Source organism: Bicyclus anynana, chromosome 14 (assembly GCF_947172395.1).
Source record: "Bicyclus anynana chromosome 14, ilBicAnyn1.1, whole genome shotgun sequence".
In the NCBI taxonomy this organism is placed as follows: domain Eukaryota; kingdom Metazoa; phylum Arthropoda; class Insecta; order Lepidoptera; family Nymphalidae; genus Bicyclus; species Bicyclus anynana.
In genome coordinates this window covers 4,507,297-4,525,338 of record NC_069096.1, presented here as the reverse complement: position 1 = coordinate 4,525,338, position 18,042 = coordinate 4,507,297, and the positions used below count along the sequence as shown (strand labels likewise).

Here is an 18,042-nt window from a genome sequence, read left to right as displayed (position 1 = left end):
TTGTCATTTTTGCATTTGCCGTAAACATTGTTTATTGTAGCAATAAATGCTGGAAAAGTTATGATGTGAAACAGCATTTTGAGGAGATGGATAAATTGGATGGTGAGTTATATTAGTACAATAATTGATTTACTTATTTACTGTGAAGTTAGAATTTAAACTATCGTGGGTGTTATTCATATTAAGTGATTATGAAACACGGCTACAATTTACGTGATATGAGGTCGGAGTTTGCCCGACTAGTTTCGAACCCATACGGGCCCCTAGTTATGAGCTGGTTCTTGCAACGCGGCACGATCTAAACTGTGAAACAGCGGCGCGGCGCGCAGACGCTCGCATCGCGCGCTGGGAGAGGTGTTGAGTGGTGGGGAGTGAAGGTTTCGTTACACTCTCCGACGCTTAATTAATGTCATCTTCATTAGACTCGTCTTCTTGTATGCAAACCGAACTAACATTATCTTTTTCCAAGTTTATTATTTGTGACAATGAATTTTGTGTTGGTATTTCCGTGATTTTCTTTTAAATCTAATACATTAGGTGTACCAGCAGACGCCCGCGACTTCTTCCGCCCTTAAACTTTCTCCAGCCCTGTCGCAAAATCCGTTTTTAGCAAACTACTTACTTACTTACTTTATAAACTACCTCATTGATGATGTTCGTTGTGCATCCACTCTATAATAGGAAACCGATGTATGACGCTGCCTAACATGATGTACATACTACGAGTAGTCATACTTTTTAGTACCGTAGGCTTCTTAGGCTGCATGTCCATCAGAGCGGAGCGAGGGAGAAACGGACTAATGCCCAGCGGAGTGGCGTAGGTACTGTGTTTGTCTACCGGAGCAGAGCGAGGGTTCGGAGTTGCAGACTATGTTAAATAAATAAATGTTAAATTTAATTTATTTAAACTTGCTCCGTTTCCCCGCTCCACTTACCGGTTTATATGAGTCCCTGTCTACTTAAGAGGAGCGGAGATTTTGTGTCCAATCCTATTGGTTAATATTTCTCCGTTTCTTGCTCCGCTGCCTTGCTCCGCTTCGGTGGACTGGCAAATGGGTTCCAAGCTGCGTTATCGATGGGTTTGGGCTGGTGCAGAAGTATCGCCTGATGACAGAAACAGAAGATGGGTAGAACGACTCTCTATGGGCGATATTCGAACCCAGCGTAGAGGGACGTTCGGGAAGGGTGTTTCGGCCAGAGTATAACAGTCGGGGGTGCCCGCCCCCGAGATCGTGAGTTAAAAAGCGAACGTGCGTAATGACGTCACTTATGAGGAACCTCGGCTTCAACCAGCGCCCGAAGTTAAGACCTAGTGATCCACATAGACTAAACATTGAACCAACGAAGCACTTGAATTATAAAATACTATATAAAATGTCGTTGTCACAATATACTCGAGCACAAGAGTGGAATAATATGACACTAAAATATTTTTATTTTTGTTCGCTTTCAGAGCAATATGCCGAGGTTAAAAATAATTACAAAGAAAATGCGAAAGGAAACAATTTTGACGAAAATATGCTTCATGTAAGTCATTGAACCTAAATACATTGAACTTTAGACATTATATTTGTAGGTATGTAAGTACTTGATAAGATTACAGAATATAGTAAATATTGCCAATAATCTCACGCATTCATATTATTGACAATATTATTGAGTGTGAGAGAGAAATCAGAATATTTGCTACGAGTAACATACTCGTAGTCACAAACTTTAGGACTAAAGTTAAGTAAAATATGTTATGTCATCATCATCATCATCATATCAGCCGATGGACGTCCACTGCAGGACATAGGCCTTTTGTAGGTACTTCCAAACATCACGATACTGAGCCGCCTGCATCCAGCGAATCCCTGCGACTCGCTTGATGTCGTCAGTCCACCTGGTGGGGGGTCGGCCAACACTGCGCTTACTAGATTATGAAATGCCTCAGGCCGGTGTCGGGCAGCAGCGACATCGGCGCGAATAATCTAGCACTGCGCTGACCAACCCGCATGCCCAGCGTGGTCAGTATCGGGCAAAACTTTGTAGATATGTTATGTATAAACAAAGTATTGTCTCTCTAAACATTTTTACGATTAACTCAAAAACTATTTAGCAGTTTTTAAAAATTCTTTCATCTTTATAAAGCTACATGTTCACAGAGTAACATAAGCTATTTTTTTATCCCCTTATTCCCATGGAAAAGGGAACTACACGTTGTTCAACTTCTTCAGACTTCTTACTATTACTAATAGGTATTATATTATATTTGTGGTATTATAGGGGTAATCTCTGGATCTACTGAACCGATTTCGATAATTCTGTTACCACTAGAAAGCCACGTTATTTGTGAGTGTCATATGCTATATTTTATCCCCGTATTCTTACACGAACAGGAGCTACTCGGGTGAAACCGCGGGAAGTTGGCTAGTATAAAGTAATTTGTTAATACTTTTCGTTATCAACCCATATTCGGCTCACTGCTGAGCTCGAGTCTACTCTCAAAATGAGAAGGGTTAGGCCAATAGTCCACCACGCTGGTCCAATGCGGATTGGCAGACTTCACACACGCAGAGAATTAATTTTCTCTGATATGCAGGTTTCCTCACGATGTTTTTCCTTCACCGTTTGAGACACGTGATATTTAATTCCTTTTTAAGAATACTTTTAGGTAAGTATATTAATTTGGCCTGAGTATTTTTTATAACTCATCCCATTTCCGGGAAAACGCCGGATTTAAGTCTTCTTCTTCTTTCCTGGGCCTTTTCCGCACTTGGCCACTAAAAGTTGGCCGTTGTACGTCGATTCATTAGGTGCTGGTTCCCACTGGAGTCACTCAAGCCAACCGAGCACGCTCCAGAAGGTTAGGAGGCCGCCCAGGGCCAGATTTAGGTATATTAAATGCTATTGAATCTTCCAAAAATAGAATTACCTTAGTACTGTCTTGACAGAACTTGTTGACGAGTCGTGGTAAGGCTGAGCGAGCTATACACGTGGCAGAAGGCGATGCCGACCTGATCCCAGCAGGCATCAACCTCGGAGGCTACTGTATGATGAGGATGCCCAAATCTCTACTGTTAGTATTTGGATTTTTTGTTCTAGTTGATTAATTCTAGTTTCTTACCAAGAAACCTAAAAAGTTCCGCGGTAAATGGGCCGGATTCATCACCTGAGAGGTCCTGCCCCCCTAACCAAGTGGCACGTCGATTCTCTTTCTACGATCGCTAACGCTTCGAAAACTAGAAAGATGTATGGGAATGACATTTGCTATCGACAGGTCACGTGATCAAGATCTGTCATACCCATGCAATGCTGGTTGGTTGGTTCGATGTCAGCCCATCGTATCCACTCCTACCACTGTATTTTCCAACCAGTTGTAGGGAAAAGGAATATTGTATACTAGCAGACGCCCGCGACTTCGGCCGCGTGAAAATCAGTTTTCATAGATCCCGCAGGAACCATGGATTTTTCCGGGCTGAAAAGAGTAAAATCTATTTCCATTCCAATTTTCAGCCAAATCGCTTTAGTAGCCGCAACATAAAGGAGAAACAGACATACCCACTTACACACAAACTTTCGCCTTTAAAATATTAGTGTTTTAATTAATTTATTTTTAGCAGACTCATACGTAATGACATAAATAAGACAACTAATGTCGAACAAATTCACAACATGTGTCAGGACAACTTAATTAACAAATCAAACTGTAACCAAAATAAGACCCTAGAATGGCAGAGAATGATCTTGAGTGAAGTCACGCACTTGTAAACGTTGTGTGTAGGGTTAAAGGTACCTTTGACTGTTAACAAACACCCTTTTCCACTCAAGTCACTCTGGCCGCCTATCACAAGTAAACCATAAAGAATTACAGATGAAGCCGTCAGTCGTTGCAACGCGGCGATAACATAATTAAAAATATATATAAAAGCTTGTTTTTTAAACATATGTTTTTTTTATATCACTCGTAGTTTCTTCCACCGCATGAAGCTACGCAACAGCACCGTGTTCCGTATAACAACCCTCCGCAGCGACCTGGCCGAGCTGAAGATGAGAGCTCACATCACGATGAACGACCTTCGCCTCTTCGGCTCTTACGACATCACGAATATTATGGACAAACCCGGCAACCTTTTCTACGACGCCACCTTTGGACAAGTTGAGTAAGTTTTTTTTGTTAAATTGTTCTCATGCGATCAGTCAACAAACTATGAGCAAAGACGACCTCCGTGGCGCAGTGGTATGCGCGGTGGATTTACAAGACGGAGGTCCTGGATTCGATCCCCGGCTGGGCCGATTGAGATTTTCTTAATTGGTCCTGCTCTGGCTGGTGGGAGGCTTAGGCCGTGGCTAGTTACCACCCTAGTTCCGGTACGATGTCGTGTAGAAACCGAAAGGGGTGTTTTCATCCTCCTCCTAACAAGTTAGCCCGCTTCCATCTTAGACTGCATCATCAAAGTCAAAAGTCAAAATTCATTTATTTCAATTAGGCTTTGTTTACAAGCACTTTTGAAAGGTCAAGATTATGTCATAATTTAATTTAATCTAATGGTGGTAATAATAGTCGAAAACTTAAAACTAAAGTTACGAGGATTCCAAACGCGCCTTGGTCGGAGAAGAGCCCACATCAAACTCAGCCAAGGTTTTTTTTTTGTTTACCACCATTTTACAAACTTATTTAAAACTAAGCACTAAGTAAGCATCATGTATAGAGTAAAAAAAAAAAGAAGTTGTACATTCCGAGTCTTCATGCCAAGAGTTGAGCTGGAATCAAATTTGAATGTAAAAAAAATCGAAACAGTGAGTTTTTTCTGCTAGACGATGACGTCGTCTTGTAAACTCGAAGGATGCATCTTCGCTTAGAAAAATGAAGATGCATCCTTGAACGCTGGAACGCACTTGATGGAACTCACATTGTAGGTGGTAGAGGAAAGGAAAGCTGAAAGAGCATTCCATATCTTCGTATAGAGAATAGGCTAGTTGACATTTTTTTTTAATTGTCTTAAATAGTTCAGTATCGTTCTACTTTATTGAATTTTTTCATATTTTTTTGAGACGTGATTTTAGTTTTTAAATGCTTTTGACAATACGAGCCCAAACGACTGTCGGCCATGATGAATTATATTGCACCTGTATTTTTTTTATTCTTTACAAGTTAGCCCTTGATTACAATATCACCCGATGGTAAGTGATGATGCAATCTAAAATGGAAGCGGACTAATTTGTTGGTAGGAGGATGAAAATCCACACCCCTTGCGGTTTCTGCGACATCGTACCAGAACGCTTTATTGCTTGGCGGTACGTCTTTGTCGGTAGGGTGGAAACCTCCAACCAGCCAAAGTTTCATGACGTCACTATAACAAATCCATTACAAACGGAATGTTTGACAAAATAATAACAAATAGTTTGACGTTTAGTACATCAAGTTTAGTAACATTGTGACGTCACAAAACGGACGACAGCTTTTTTAACGTTTGAAAATTTTGAAAAAATAAGTACGTGATTTTTTCAAATTAAGTTTTATAAGAAATCTTAAACTTTTATTAATTAATATCGTTATATATGAGTCAACTACCCTAATAAGGACGAGGGACATTTTGTACGCGTCCAACATTCCATTGAATACGCACTACGACGGCTGAAGGCTTTGTATAAATATGAAACATCTTTTCCCGTAGAAAACCTTTCAACTTGACGGCCGCGTGGCGCAGTGGGTAGTGACCCTGCCTTCTGCATCCACGGCCGTGGGTTCGATTCCCACAACTGGAAAATATTTGTGTGATGAGCATGGGTGTTTTCCAGTGTCTGTGTGTATTTATTTATTTATACATTATATAAGTATTTATATGTAGTATATAATTGTATATTAATATTATAATATCAACTATATTAGCACCCATAACACAAGCTACTCTGTATGCTTACTTTGGGGCTAGATAGTGATGTGTATTGTTTAAGTATAAGTATAACTGTGCTCTAATGTTTACAATTTTTATAGTTACTTGAGAGACGTAAAAGCCCAAAGGACCTTTGACTTATGACCTTTGCCTTCGATTCGGAATCAGAGGGCGTAGGTTCGCATCCGGTCCGGGGCATGCACCTCAGTTTTCACTTATGTGCATTTTAAGAAATTAATTATCACGTGTCTCAAACGGTGAAGGAAAAACATCGTGAGGAAACCTACATAGCTGTTTTTCTTAAATATGTTTTTCCTAGCCCCTCTCATTCTGAAAGAAGACTCGTGCTCAACAGTGAGCTGAATATGGGTTGTTAATGATGATAATGATAGTTACTTGGTTGTCTTATCAAAAAAAACCTTGACATATTTTCGGCTAAATATTATTATTATTACTTACTTAATTGGAATAAAAAAAATATCTCATCTCCATCTCACAAAGCAAATTGTATCAGAAAAAAATTCAATTACTTACGGCTGTTGACACGGGACTTTTTAATTATACGCCTAATTAATTAATTACAATATTTTTGTATATTTTCATCATGACATAGACTCATTTATTTTCAGGCTTTTATTAAAAAATGTGAATTATAAAATGGAGGGAAGATACCGTCTTTTGAAGAACAGATTAAACATCGAGATGATCGTGTCAGAAATAGACTTAGACAACGTACTGATGGAGGTAAAATTATATTTTCCTGCTAAGTATTGAAAAGGAGATGGTCCAAAATTGTATGGAGCCCAGGATCAGTCATTGTACCCTGGCGGAAATAAAAGAAAATTTTTTTTATTATACAAATCTACGAATTTACTTTAATTCTTTCGAAATAATATTTATTATCTCTCAAGAAATGCAACACTAATACGGATACTGATGGCGGATTGATGACGTTTTCAATGCAGTAGTCGGTTTGACGTTTGCTGTCAATTGTCATGTCATTGTTGCTTTAAGGGCGCCATTTTGGTATAACTCAAAAACTTGGGTTTTAATTTTATTGATTTCTTTTTTTTCAGTAAGATTTTATTCACTTATTTAGATTTTAATAAAATCCTCGTATTTTTAAAATGATACAGGGTACAAGAGTGGATTTGAAATGGACCATCTCCTTTACATCAACTTTCAATGATTTTTCTTAAGATATTGCCTCAGGAGAATAGGAAGAGAAGACTCTATAAAAAGTCCATATCCTATGGATATTTATCAGTTAATACGATATCGATGAGCCGTGATAGCCCAGTGGATATGACTTCTGCCTCCAATTCCGAAGGGTGTGGGTTCGAATCCGGTCCGGGGCGTGCACCTCCAACTTGTCAGTTGTGTGCAATTTAAGAAATTAAATATCGCATCTCTCAAACGATAAATGAAAAACAACGTGAGGAAACCTGCATACCAGAGAATTTTCTTAATTCTCTGCGTGTGTAAAGTCTGCCAATCCGCATTGGGCCAGCGTGGTGGACTAGTGGTCTAACACCTCTCATTCTGAGAGGAGACTCGAGCTCAGCAGTGAGCCGAATACAGGTTGATAATGAAAATGATGATGATATTGATGTAAAATATTTGAATGTATATCGTAAAACACAAGTTATTTTTTTTTTGTTTTTAGTTCCAAAACAAACCCTCATCAAAGCCAGTTTCACTGCAACGGAAAAATATTGGTAGGTAAATTTGTGAGTTTTAGAAATTGGGTATACTTAGTAGGTAATTTCGGATTTTTTTAATTAGGGTTCTGAAGGTATCTACGTACATTTTAATGTCCGTCTGTTTTCTCCGAATGATTTATTTTATTATTCGTATCATGTAAATATTTTATATCATGTACTTTCTCTCTCTCCTGTGAAACTCTGTATCAGAGTTTGCTTGTAAGAGATTGATAATAGCAATAATATTTGCATTCCAATTGGTTGCTGAGCTGAGAAATTAAATAGATAAATTAAATTGAGAAATTAATATCACGTGTCTCAAACGGTGAAGGAAAACATCGTGAGGAATCCTGCATAGCGGAGATTTTTCTTAATTCTCTGCGTCTGCGAAGTCTGCCAATCCGCATTGGGCCAGCGTGGTGGACTATTGGCCTAACAACTCTCATTCTGAGAGGCGACTCGAGCTCAACAATGAGCCGAATATGGGTTGATAACTAACTATGTAATATTATCTTGTTCTATAAATTATTTCTTATTAATTTTCGACTTTTTCAGCTTACAATGTACTTCATTGTACATAGATCTCTAAAATCAAAATAATACCTACTTATTGTATTTTTGAAAAATGTTAAGACACTCAAATAGTGTGAGATTTGCAGTCTCTTCGCTTACTCATTTAACACGACGATAATAATACATTGCTTGGTTTACTTTGCAGATGTATTCCTGGATAGATTAAAAGTAGACTTGGATAGGTGGTTGAAGGATTATTTCAACGACTACCTGATGTACCACGTCATAGCTGAAGATGAGGAGTTTGAGTAAGTTTCTTATTCAGTAACGTTATCTCATTTTTTCAGTATGTAGTATACATATAATATCATACTATTCGTTAGCGTCCAATTACTTACCTAACTACTGGCTTTTGAAGTGAAATTAATAAATAATATATGAAAAATTGTCCTTAATTAGCTATAACTTACTAATAATATATTTTTTAAATAAACTTTTTTTTATTTTACACCTCCTTTTTTAACCGATTTCATAAAAAAGGACTAAGAACCTCCTCCTTCTGTTTATTTTTTAATGTTTGTTACCCCATAACTTTATCATTTCTTAACTGATTTTGAAAATTATTTTTTTGTTTGAAAGAGTATACTTTCAGATTGGTCCTATTTAATTTTCATGAATATCGGTGTGATAATTCTCTGTTAAAATGAAAATAACGAAACTTCCCGTATTGTGGCACTATCGTTCACTATGCTAGGACACACTAAAAACAGAAAAATAAAATCTTTTTATCAAAAAAATTAAACCGACTTCATAATCACAAAACTAAAAAGCGAAAAAAAATATCGTATGTGCTACCTTCTGTTCACTTTGAAGGCGGTGCCAACACAGTGAGCCGATTAAATCATAAAGTTTTAGGATTTAAAGACAGTTCTTTCAAGGTAGCACATGCGATTATTCGCTTTTTTTTTAGTTTTGTGATTATGAAGTCGGTTTAATTTTTTTGTTAAGAAGATTTTATGTTATGATGCCATTTTAGTTCGTCCTTCCATCTATGCAGTGAGTACTCTTGTAAAGATATTTTTAAATGCAATTTCAGAAAATATAATCAGAAAAAGACGATGGCGCTCAATCAGTATGCAGACAAGGCGATAGAGAAAGTCATAGAACGTCTCGATGAGATGAAGGCCAATGCCGTCTATCTACCCGTCTTCGAAATGCACAGTGTAACTGTTGCGGTAAATCTAAAGCATATCTTCTATCTATATATGTATAGTCTATAGAAATAAATAAAATATAATAGTCTGATTGCAATTTTAAAATATTAACAGCTTTACACTTTAATGAATATAATACATAATCGGTACTTACTCATATATCAATAAAATCAATTTTTAAAGTTATTGTCTATCTTTCTGTCTGTTTGCCTTGGCTGATACGCCTGAACCGATTTCGATTAAGAGGGAATTTTCAATGGCAAATAGATTATGTTCTAAGAGGCCTTTCAAGTATGATATAAGCAGATTTATTACAATTACCCCTCCCCCTTTGTCAGCAAAAATAAGCAAAGCTCTTACATCCTCCCCCGCTCTCATGCTTACGTAAACATTCTTACGAATGATTATTGTTTTAATTTGTGGAAATCTCCGAGAATGCGTTTCATGGTTTCATGGATAAAAATGTAACTTGGGCTATTTTTACTGAACAAACACTTTTTTTTTTTAAATATACTTAAACAATACACATCACTATCTAGCCTGTTATGGGTGCTAAGATAGTTGATATTATAATTATAATATTAATATACAATTATATACTACATATAAATACTTATATAATGTATAAATACACACAGACACTGGAAAACACTCATGCTCATCACACAAATATTTTCCAGTTGTGGGAATCGAACCCACGGCCGTGGATGCAGAAAGCAGGGTCACTACCCACTGCGCTACGCCCGTCGCCGCGTTTACCATCTAGTTTTGCAATAAGCGGGCCATATTGATAATATGAAATTGTGTAGGCAGTAAAGCTAACAGACGGAGTGCTGCGCGGACTGGACAGCATCTACAGACGCTCCGTCGCCACCGGCGCCAAACACAACAACGTGCGCACCGTTGACTCCATCGTCGGCTTTAGCAGCTTGAAAGTAAGTCTTACATAAAGTATGAAATTGTAGCAGCAACGCTAACAGACGGAGTGCGGCGCGGACTGGACAACATCTACAGACGCTCCGTCGCCACCGGCGCCAAACACAATCACGTGTGCACCGTTGACTCCATTGTCGGCTTCAGCAGCTTGAAAGCTTGACTACAATCATGCCTGATGGAAAGCAATGACGTCGATGATGAAGCGCGCTTTGCATAGAAGATGACTATTCACGCTTGCCTTGAGGGTGCTCAAATTGTACGTGTCAGGCAACACAGACGCCAAAAGGGCATTCCACATCTTAGCAATCACATTAGAAACTTTGATGCACAACGTTTCGTGCGGGTTGACTGGACGCCCAACAAAAGGATGCCATTTTTCACAGCGTCTCACTGTTCTGTGGTAAAATGAGATGGAGGAACTAGATCGTAAAGTTCCTGTGCACACTCTCCAAAGTATATCCGCTGTGCAAAGAATATCCGGTAAAAGACCGCTGGACAGGTGACATTGTGTCGGTGGTGTAAACTTTGCAGTTTCGTCCTTGCCCATATTCCATTACGAGCCTAGCGATAATGGTTTGTTAACTTTAAATTATATTACCTACATAGTTGTATTTACAAGCATACTTACTCTTTTTATGTACCTACGTAATTAACTAATGTCTCAGTTCTGTCTCAGCTGTTGGGCTTTTTTTATTTATTTTTTTCTTTTCAAGTTAAACCTTGACCACAATCATATACCAATGTATAAATAAAATACTAACATAATATATTTTTTACTGCGTTTAAGTTGAGCTACAGATACTACGCGATGGTGAAGTCAGGCCTGCCCCCGGTGTCAGGCGTGCTGACCCTGACGGCGGACGACCTGACAGCGCACATGGCTCTGTCCCTGACCAAGGACCCAGAGGCTGTCGACCTGAGTTTCACCTTTTTGGAACAGGCAAAGTACGTATTTACCAAAGTATTTTTCTATATTCGATAGTCCGATCCAGGACACGATAACAATATACTAATATCTACTCCAGTAGGCCTAAAATGCGAACCACGACATAATAACTACTCCACAGTAAGAAAAGCGCACCACGATAATATGTGCTGACCAATAGCTTAGAAATTCTCGACTAAGATTTTCTATGTGCATTTTCTGCCAAAAAAAAGTTGAATTTAGTTTTTTTACAATAACTCGGTCTCTAAATTTTGACCCGATACTTTTTTGTTGCTCTATAAACGGTCTATAATTAAAAAAGCCAAAAATTTAATTAGTGATTTGCCACATTTTCAAGACACAATGACGGTAGTAACAAAAATAAAAAAATTGAAAACAAAATACATGTTGGCAAAGATAATTTTTATACTACAGATCGGTTACGTCCCTACAAAATCACCGCAAAAAGTGATCCGTACAAAACTGAGAGCACACATGCACAATTTTGTGTTTAATTATTATTTATTTATGTATATATATATATATAGTTTTTACACTTCCTGAACACACAACTCGACATTTTAGACGATATTTAGCTATGATTTGTTTAAATAACGTTCTTTGTTAACCACAAGTAACATTGAGATGTGGATTTTGAGCCCCTCATTTTTCATGACCTAGTAACACATCTAACAGTATTTAACATCATTGCATGTTGGTGCTTTATTAATACCAAAGACATTGCAAACACATGCGCATTATAATGTTTATTGTAGTGGTTTATATGGGTTGCGGGCACGGTATGTGCGTGCATTTCAGTAATAAGCAGACTTATTAATAATTAATTAATTAAATAGATATGTCAAGGTAGCGTTTAAATTAAACACCAAACGTTGCGATCGCTGAAAAGCCGCGTAGTCGCAAAACCACAATCGCTGATCTCATAATGTTATAATAACCCTATAATATAATATAATGGGTATAAAATGGGACTTTTATGTTTTATTCTGACATGCAAAAGAATACCACTCGCTAATCGACCGATATTTCATCCGCGTAGTTCCCGTGAGACTATGGGGACTATGACACTCGCAAATAACGTGGCTTTCTAGTGTTAAAAGAATATTCACAATCGTTTCAGTAGATCCAAAGCTTACAGCCTAGAATACCACAAACTTTACCTCTTTTTTATATTACTAGCGGACGCCCGCGACTTCGTCCGCGTGGAATTTAGTTTTTCACAAATCCCTCGGGAACCATGGACTTTTCCGGGATAAAAAGTAGCCTATGTGTTAATTCAGGCTATAATATGTCTCAATACCAAATTTCAGCTAATTCGGTTCAGTAGTCGATGCGTGAAAGAGTAACAAACATCCAAACAAACAAACATATATCCGAACATCCATTCCATCCAACAAACCTTCACGTTTGTATTATTAGGATAGTAGAAAATAAGCGTGGTGATAGTTCTTTCCCGGACGAGCTCTGTCATAAAAAGCTACTACACTACTATCTACTTTGATGTCACGTGTAAGCAGCTTTAGCCAAGGTCAAAAGTCGCATATTTTTGGAAGTTAAAACCTCTATAAATCAAAACTATGTGCTACATTTGACCATTTTTTGAGACTTTTACCTACTATAAACACAAGGAATAAATGTTAGAAAGGGACCAAGTTGGTAATAAAAGACATTTGGACATTTGGCTTTTGAAGTTTAAACGATGATAATAACGGACGCCAACTTCCAAGTTCATAGCTATAGGAATGTTTAATTTTGTTAAATGATTAATTTACTCGTTCTTTGTTTGTTGGATGTCTAATTTATCCAGTTTCTACGATATTAAGTTAACGTTAAGACAGATTAATTTTAATATAAAATTCAACCCATTTTCGGCTCATTGCTGAGCTCTAGTCTCCTCTCAGAATGAAAGGGGTTAGGCCAATAGTTCACCACGCTGGCCCAATGCGGATTGGCAGACTTCACACACGCAGAGAATGGAGAATGTTACTAGGTACACAAAATCATTTGAAACTTCGTTACATTAGAGCTTTTATATGTATATACACTAGTTTTTGTTTTATTGAAAAATACCAAATAGTTATGATTTTACATGCATTCAAAGCCGTAACCGTTAGCGAAGTCGATAATAAATATCGACACCCGCTAACGGTCGCGATATTGTACGTGAAGTCATCACACAACATTTGCTCACCTTCATCACCTTGCATCGCAATCCAGTTTGGATCGTGCCGCGATGCAAGAACCAGCTCATGACTAAGGGCCCCCTATGGGTTCGAAACTAGTCGGGCATACTCCGACCTAATATCACGTGAGTTCTAGCCGTGTTTCATAATCAATTAATATACACTCCACTCCCAATAGTTTAAATTCTAAAAATTTGCTCACCTGTTATAGGCAATTTCAATTTAATGGTTAAAATTGAATTTTTTTTTGTGTTGAATAGCCCATTTATCGAGGAAGGCTATAAGTTACATAACATCACGCTACAACCTATAGGAGCAAAGCACAGATCAAAAATGTGGCCAAAACGAGGAAAATAATGTTCGGTCGTCGTAGTCTTCCTAATACACAAATGCGAAAGGTCATTCACACGAAATTTCGAAAACCGCTTGACGTACCAAGATGAAATTTGGCAGGGAGGTAGTATATAGTTAGTAGGTATCTGCTAATAATGGATTATGCGAAGGGGCCGGATTAAAGAGGTCTAGAGGCTCTCACAAGTATGAAAGTCCTTAATTTTTTATGCTACAAACTTGAAATTTGGCAGTGAAATGTCCAAAGAAATGTCCTAATTAATGCAGAATAATGCACCAATCTTAAGTATTTTAAGGAATTTTAAACTTGACCACGCGAGCTTCGGTTTCGGCGGAAACTGAAGCCACGGCCGAATATTCGGTTTCGGTTTCGGCCAGAAAACCAGTTTCGGTCAGATTCTAGTAGATTCACACACGGATGAGTAGCTTAATATAACATGAGAGTTTTTACTTAGTATTTACTTAGTCGAGGTCACTACAACATTGATGAGTTCCTTAAAGATAAAAGCGCTTGGAGGCCATTGGTTCAGCTTCCACCTTCACACAGGAAATAAAACTATAAGAAATTGTAATTGTTATCAATCGTAAATTATAATACTGTATGACTTTTTCAAAAGAGCAACTGTTGAGTTTCTTGCCGGTATCTTCTCAGCAAAACCTGCCTTCCGAACCGGTGGTAGAATCTTTACAAATAGTCAACTGACGTGTCAAAAGTGCTTGTAAACTGAGCCTACTTGAAATAAATGGTTTTTGATTTTGATTTTTTGATTTTTTTAGGCCCGAGTCTCTTACAATAGACGGTCCTGCGAACAGAATGATATCTAACTTCAAGTATATGCTGGAGCGACACATCATCGCTATAATGTCCAACACATTGATGCACAACATACAAATGCTCGGAACCCTGGACCGATGCAGTAAGTCATATGTTTACCTTAATAGCATATTATACCGGTCCATTACAGGCCAAGGCCTTGTACGCCTTGTAGGAAAGGAGATATAGAGATAAAGATGTATTACCGCGGGTTTATAGTGAAAATGGGGATGATGACTAATTTTGAATATATTAAATTTTATGAGACGTTCGGGTAAATAAGGTCAATATTAACTTATTAATATAAAAAAACAAAGATTGTCTTTATGTTCAAAATTCAGGTACCTACAAAAAATCTTTTATCGTAATTAGATAAAAAATCATACATTTTAGCTTCCTTACATTTTTAATTAGTATATGAACTATAAACATAAATGCACAAACAAATCTAACGATCATTATGATCAACGACGTCATTAATTGGGAGCGTATGGGGGGGTAGGGGGAGTTTTTTAGGCATCCCAGATCGAAAGCAATGATCGCAGATATCATGTTACTTTTAGAAAATTGCTTTACTATTACGAAAAAAAACTGTCATCATTCCTATTGCTCTGTAATGATCACAACCAGAATATAATCATCATCATCACAACCCATATACCCATAACCCAAAGCCTCCAACAAACCAGACCGGGATCAGTTTAAGAAAACCTCAATCTGCCCAGCCAGGAACCGAACCCAGGAGCTCCATCTTGTAAATTCACCGCGCACACCACTGCGCCACGGAGGCCGCAAATAATTCAATTATTGTAAGTGCGATAACATTATCAATCAATCATGGTGTCTGGAACTTCATACAACGGTCACCTAATTCTTCATACCACTGTGAGCACTGATGGGATAGTGTATAAGTTGAATTTCGTCTGTTCCAGTCCCACTACTTGCACCTTACAAGGAAGTAGAAGCAAATGTAACTGATTCAAATGAAAACAAACCCCTCACACTCTCAAACAACAAAGACAATAATGTAGATCAGAACACAACCGTATCCACGAACACTGAAGAGCCGCTACCTACGTTTATTTATCTTGAAAAAGTTGAAAATGATACAGTTAAATCACAAGAAACTGGGGAGGCTAATTCTAATTCACAGGAAGAAAAACCTGACAACACAGAAGCTTCATAAAATTATTTGTGACGATAATGATTGCAACAATCTGATAACTTTTTATAATAAACTTTCGTAAATTTAACGCCTGCTTTAGTTCAATTCATTATCATCATTGAGACGAGAGGGGCTTGGAGGAGATTGGAACAGCATGATAGGACTTACTATGACGCTGCTGCAGTGGGGGTTGGATGGCGGCTCGGGCGGTTGGTTAAAGTCGAACCCTGAACAAAAAATAAACAAAAATAAAAAGTTTTCGTGGGCTGTTCTCGGACCAAAGCGCTTTGGAACTCTCGTAGCTTTTATTATCAACGACCAATCATTATCACCATTACCTAATAGCTTGTAAAAGCTAAGTCTAATTCAGAAGCGTCTTTACCTATAGAGCAGGGGGTGCGTTGCACCCGGGCGCCGCGATCTTAGGAGCGCCCGAGCGCCACACCGGCTAACATATCTACATTTTGCATAGGCATCTAGAGCTCTTCTTAAAACGTGTCTAGTTTTAGCGAATAGAATAGGTAACTACTTACAAGGTATTTGTTTGCTACATAGACTGTTTGGGGTTCTTGAAGCGCTGTTTGTACATATTCCATTATAATAATACTCAGCACGGTACCTACTAGAGGGCGCTAGATTGCTGATTGCACCCGGGCGCTACGTGTGCTAGAGACGGCTCTGGTCTAATTGAAATAAGTGAACTTTGACTTTAATACAGACCGGAACCGACGGCGTAACGTGCTCTCCGAGACACGGAGGTGTAACACCAGAATATTTAGTTACAAATGGAATGGAAATCTTTACTTACAAACCTACCTGGAAATTATTTAAAAGGACGAAAAGCTTATGTACTTCATAGCCAGACCAACGGTCTCGTACCTTGTGAAGTAACTTATGCGCTATAACAACGTAAGCAGTTATAGGCAGTATTCAGTCTACAGACCTTTAATAGAATAATTGTATCCATAAGGCCATAAATAATACCTAGATACGTTCTGCATTTAATATGTACCAGTGGCGAAGGATTGAATTTAGTTGATGGTAAGCCGTCCCAAAAAAAAAGTAAACTTATATAGCGTGATACAAGCTCCGGTTTCTCATAAGTATATCAAAATACAGTACATGAATATGCATGGATTTTTAAAGATAACCCGACGGGAATCGGCTTGCATAAACTCTTCGCCGCTGATATGTAGGTAGGTAAGTATATGACTGAACAAAGGGTCACGTTAATTATTTTCTCTACGTAATGGTAAGTATATTATTACATTAAATATGAATTTAAATTTCCTACCGGTATCATTTAATATTACACAGTGAAAAGTATCTTATGTCCGATTCATTAAAATTTTAATACTGGATTAAAATTTTAATTAGTGGCAGGTTTATTGTGCTGTAATATTATAAATAATATTCAAATTCAAAGCCTTTATTATTCCTTACATTATTACATTAAACAAGTTTTACGTTTAATATAAAAAACAGTTTTAAATTATTTTTTTCTATGTTAGTGTATTGTTAGTGTAAGTAAGTTAGTCTTATTTCTAATTGATTAAATCTATTTAATTAGTAAGGACCTCTCATTGGGTCCAAGCCTCCTCCAGCCGATACCATTCAGTTCTAATAATTGTTACCACGAGCCAGAGAGAAATAATATTAATAAAACGAAATAAACCGTGGATGGGCAAGATTGCAGGTAGGTAAAAGAGGAGCAGGAAGAAGAAAGAAGTCCTGGCCACGAAACATAAGGGAGTGGACTGGCATAGAGGTACTTGAAGAACTTTTCCGCCTAGCCATGGACAAGGAAAAGTTTAGAAAGCTGACCGCCGACCTTAAGCAATGGAGAGGCACTCTAAGAAGAAGAAGAAGAAATAAACTGTATCTGGGTGTAGTTAGATGAGACGTTATATATACGAGTGTTACTAATGCCAAAATAAAAAAAATCTTACGTTAATGAAATTCTTAGCAGTAGAAAGTAGTAAAAACTCTAGGTACTTCCTGGCTAAACTGCGGAGAGGTAATATTAGAAACCTTTTGTATATTAGAAATTATTGTAGACAATTAGACGTACACATCTATAACTTCCAACTTAGGCTGTTAGAACTTTAATTCAAATGACGATTTAATTCAAACCGTCCAAACTCCGTAACCTTCTACCATTACAGGGAACTTAATTAGGCTGACAAGCTTTTAGCCTTCATAAAATGAGGTATGTCCGGCTATTACAGGCTTCCGTCATTACTGTGCTTCCGTTCACTATTTTTCTGAGTAAAGGGTTACGTTTTATGACATTTTTAATTTAAGTATCTTTAATTTGTCCACAACTGGGACAAGCTAA

General features: G+C 37.7%; 1 protein-coding gene across 1 annotated transcript; it reads left to right on the top strand.

The window, feature by feature from the left end:
* The first annotated feature begins 6,536 nt into the window (after positions 1-6,536).
* On the top strand, positions 6,537-15,725 carry LOC112048223 (uncharacterized). The gene is made up of 8 exons (XM_024085682.2): positions 6,537-6,623; positions 7,546-7,597; positions 8,301-8,403; positions 9,192-9,330; positions 10,119-10,244; positions 11,033-11,190; positions 14,503-14,642; positions 15,472-15,725. Exons 1-8 carry the CDS (start codon positions 6,537-6,539, stop codon positions 15,723-15,725), a joined length of 1,059 nt encoding a protein of 352 aa, XP_023941450.2.
* The last annotated feature ends 2,317 nt before the right edge of the window (positions 15,726-18,042 follow it).

Bases quoted from the DNA above. Each gene is read 5' to 3' on its own strand.
- LOC112048223 (XM_024085682.2), top strand. From the start codon at position 6,537: ATGGAGGGAAGATACCGTCTTTTGAAGAACAGATTAAACATCGAGATG. The intron at 8,404-9,191 runs GTAAGTTTCTTA...ATGCAATTTCAG, and splicing joins GCTGAAGATGAGGAGTTTGA to AAAATATAATCAGAAAAAGA. The intron at 10,245-11,032 runs GTAAGTCTTACA...ACTGCGTTTAAG, and splicing joins TCGGCTTTAGCAGCTTGAAA to TTGAGCTACAGATACTACGC.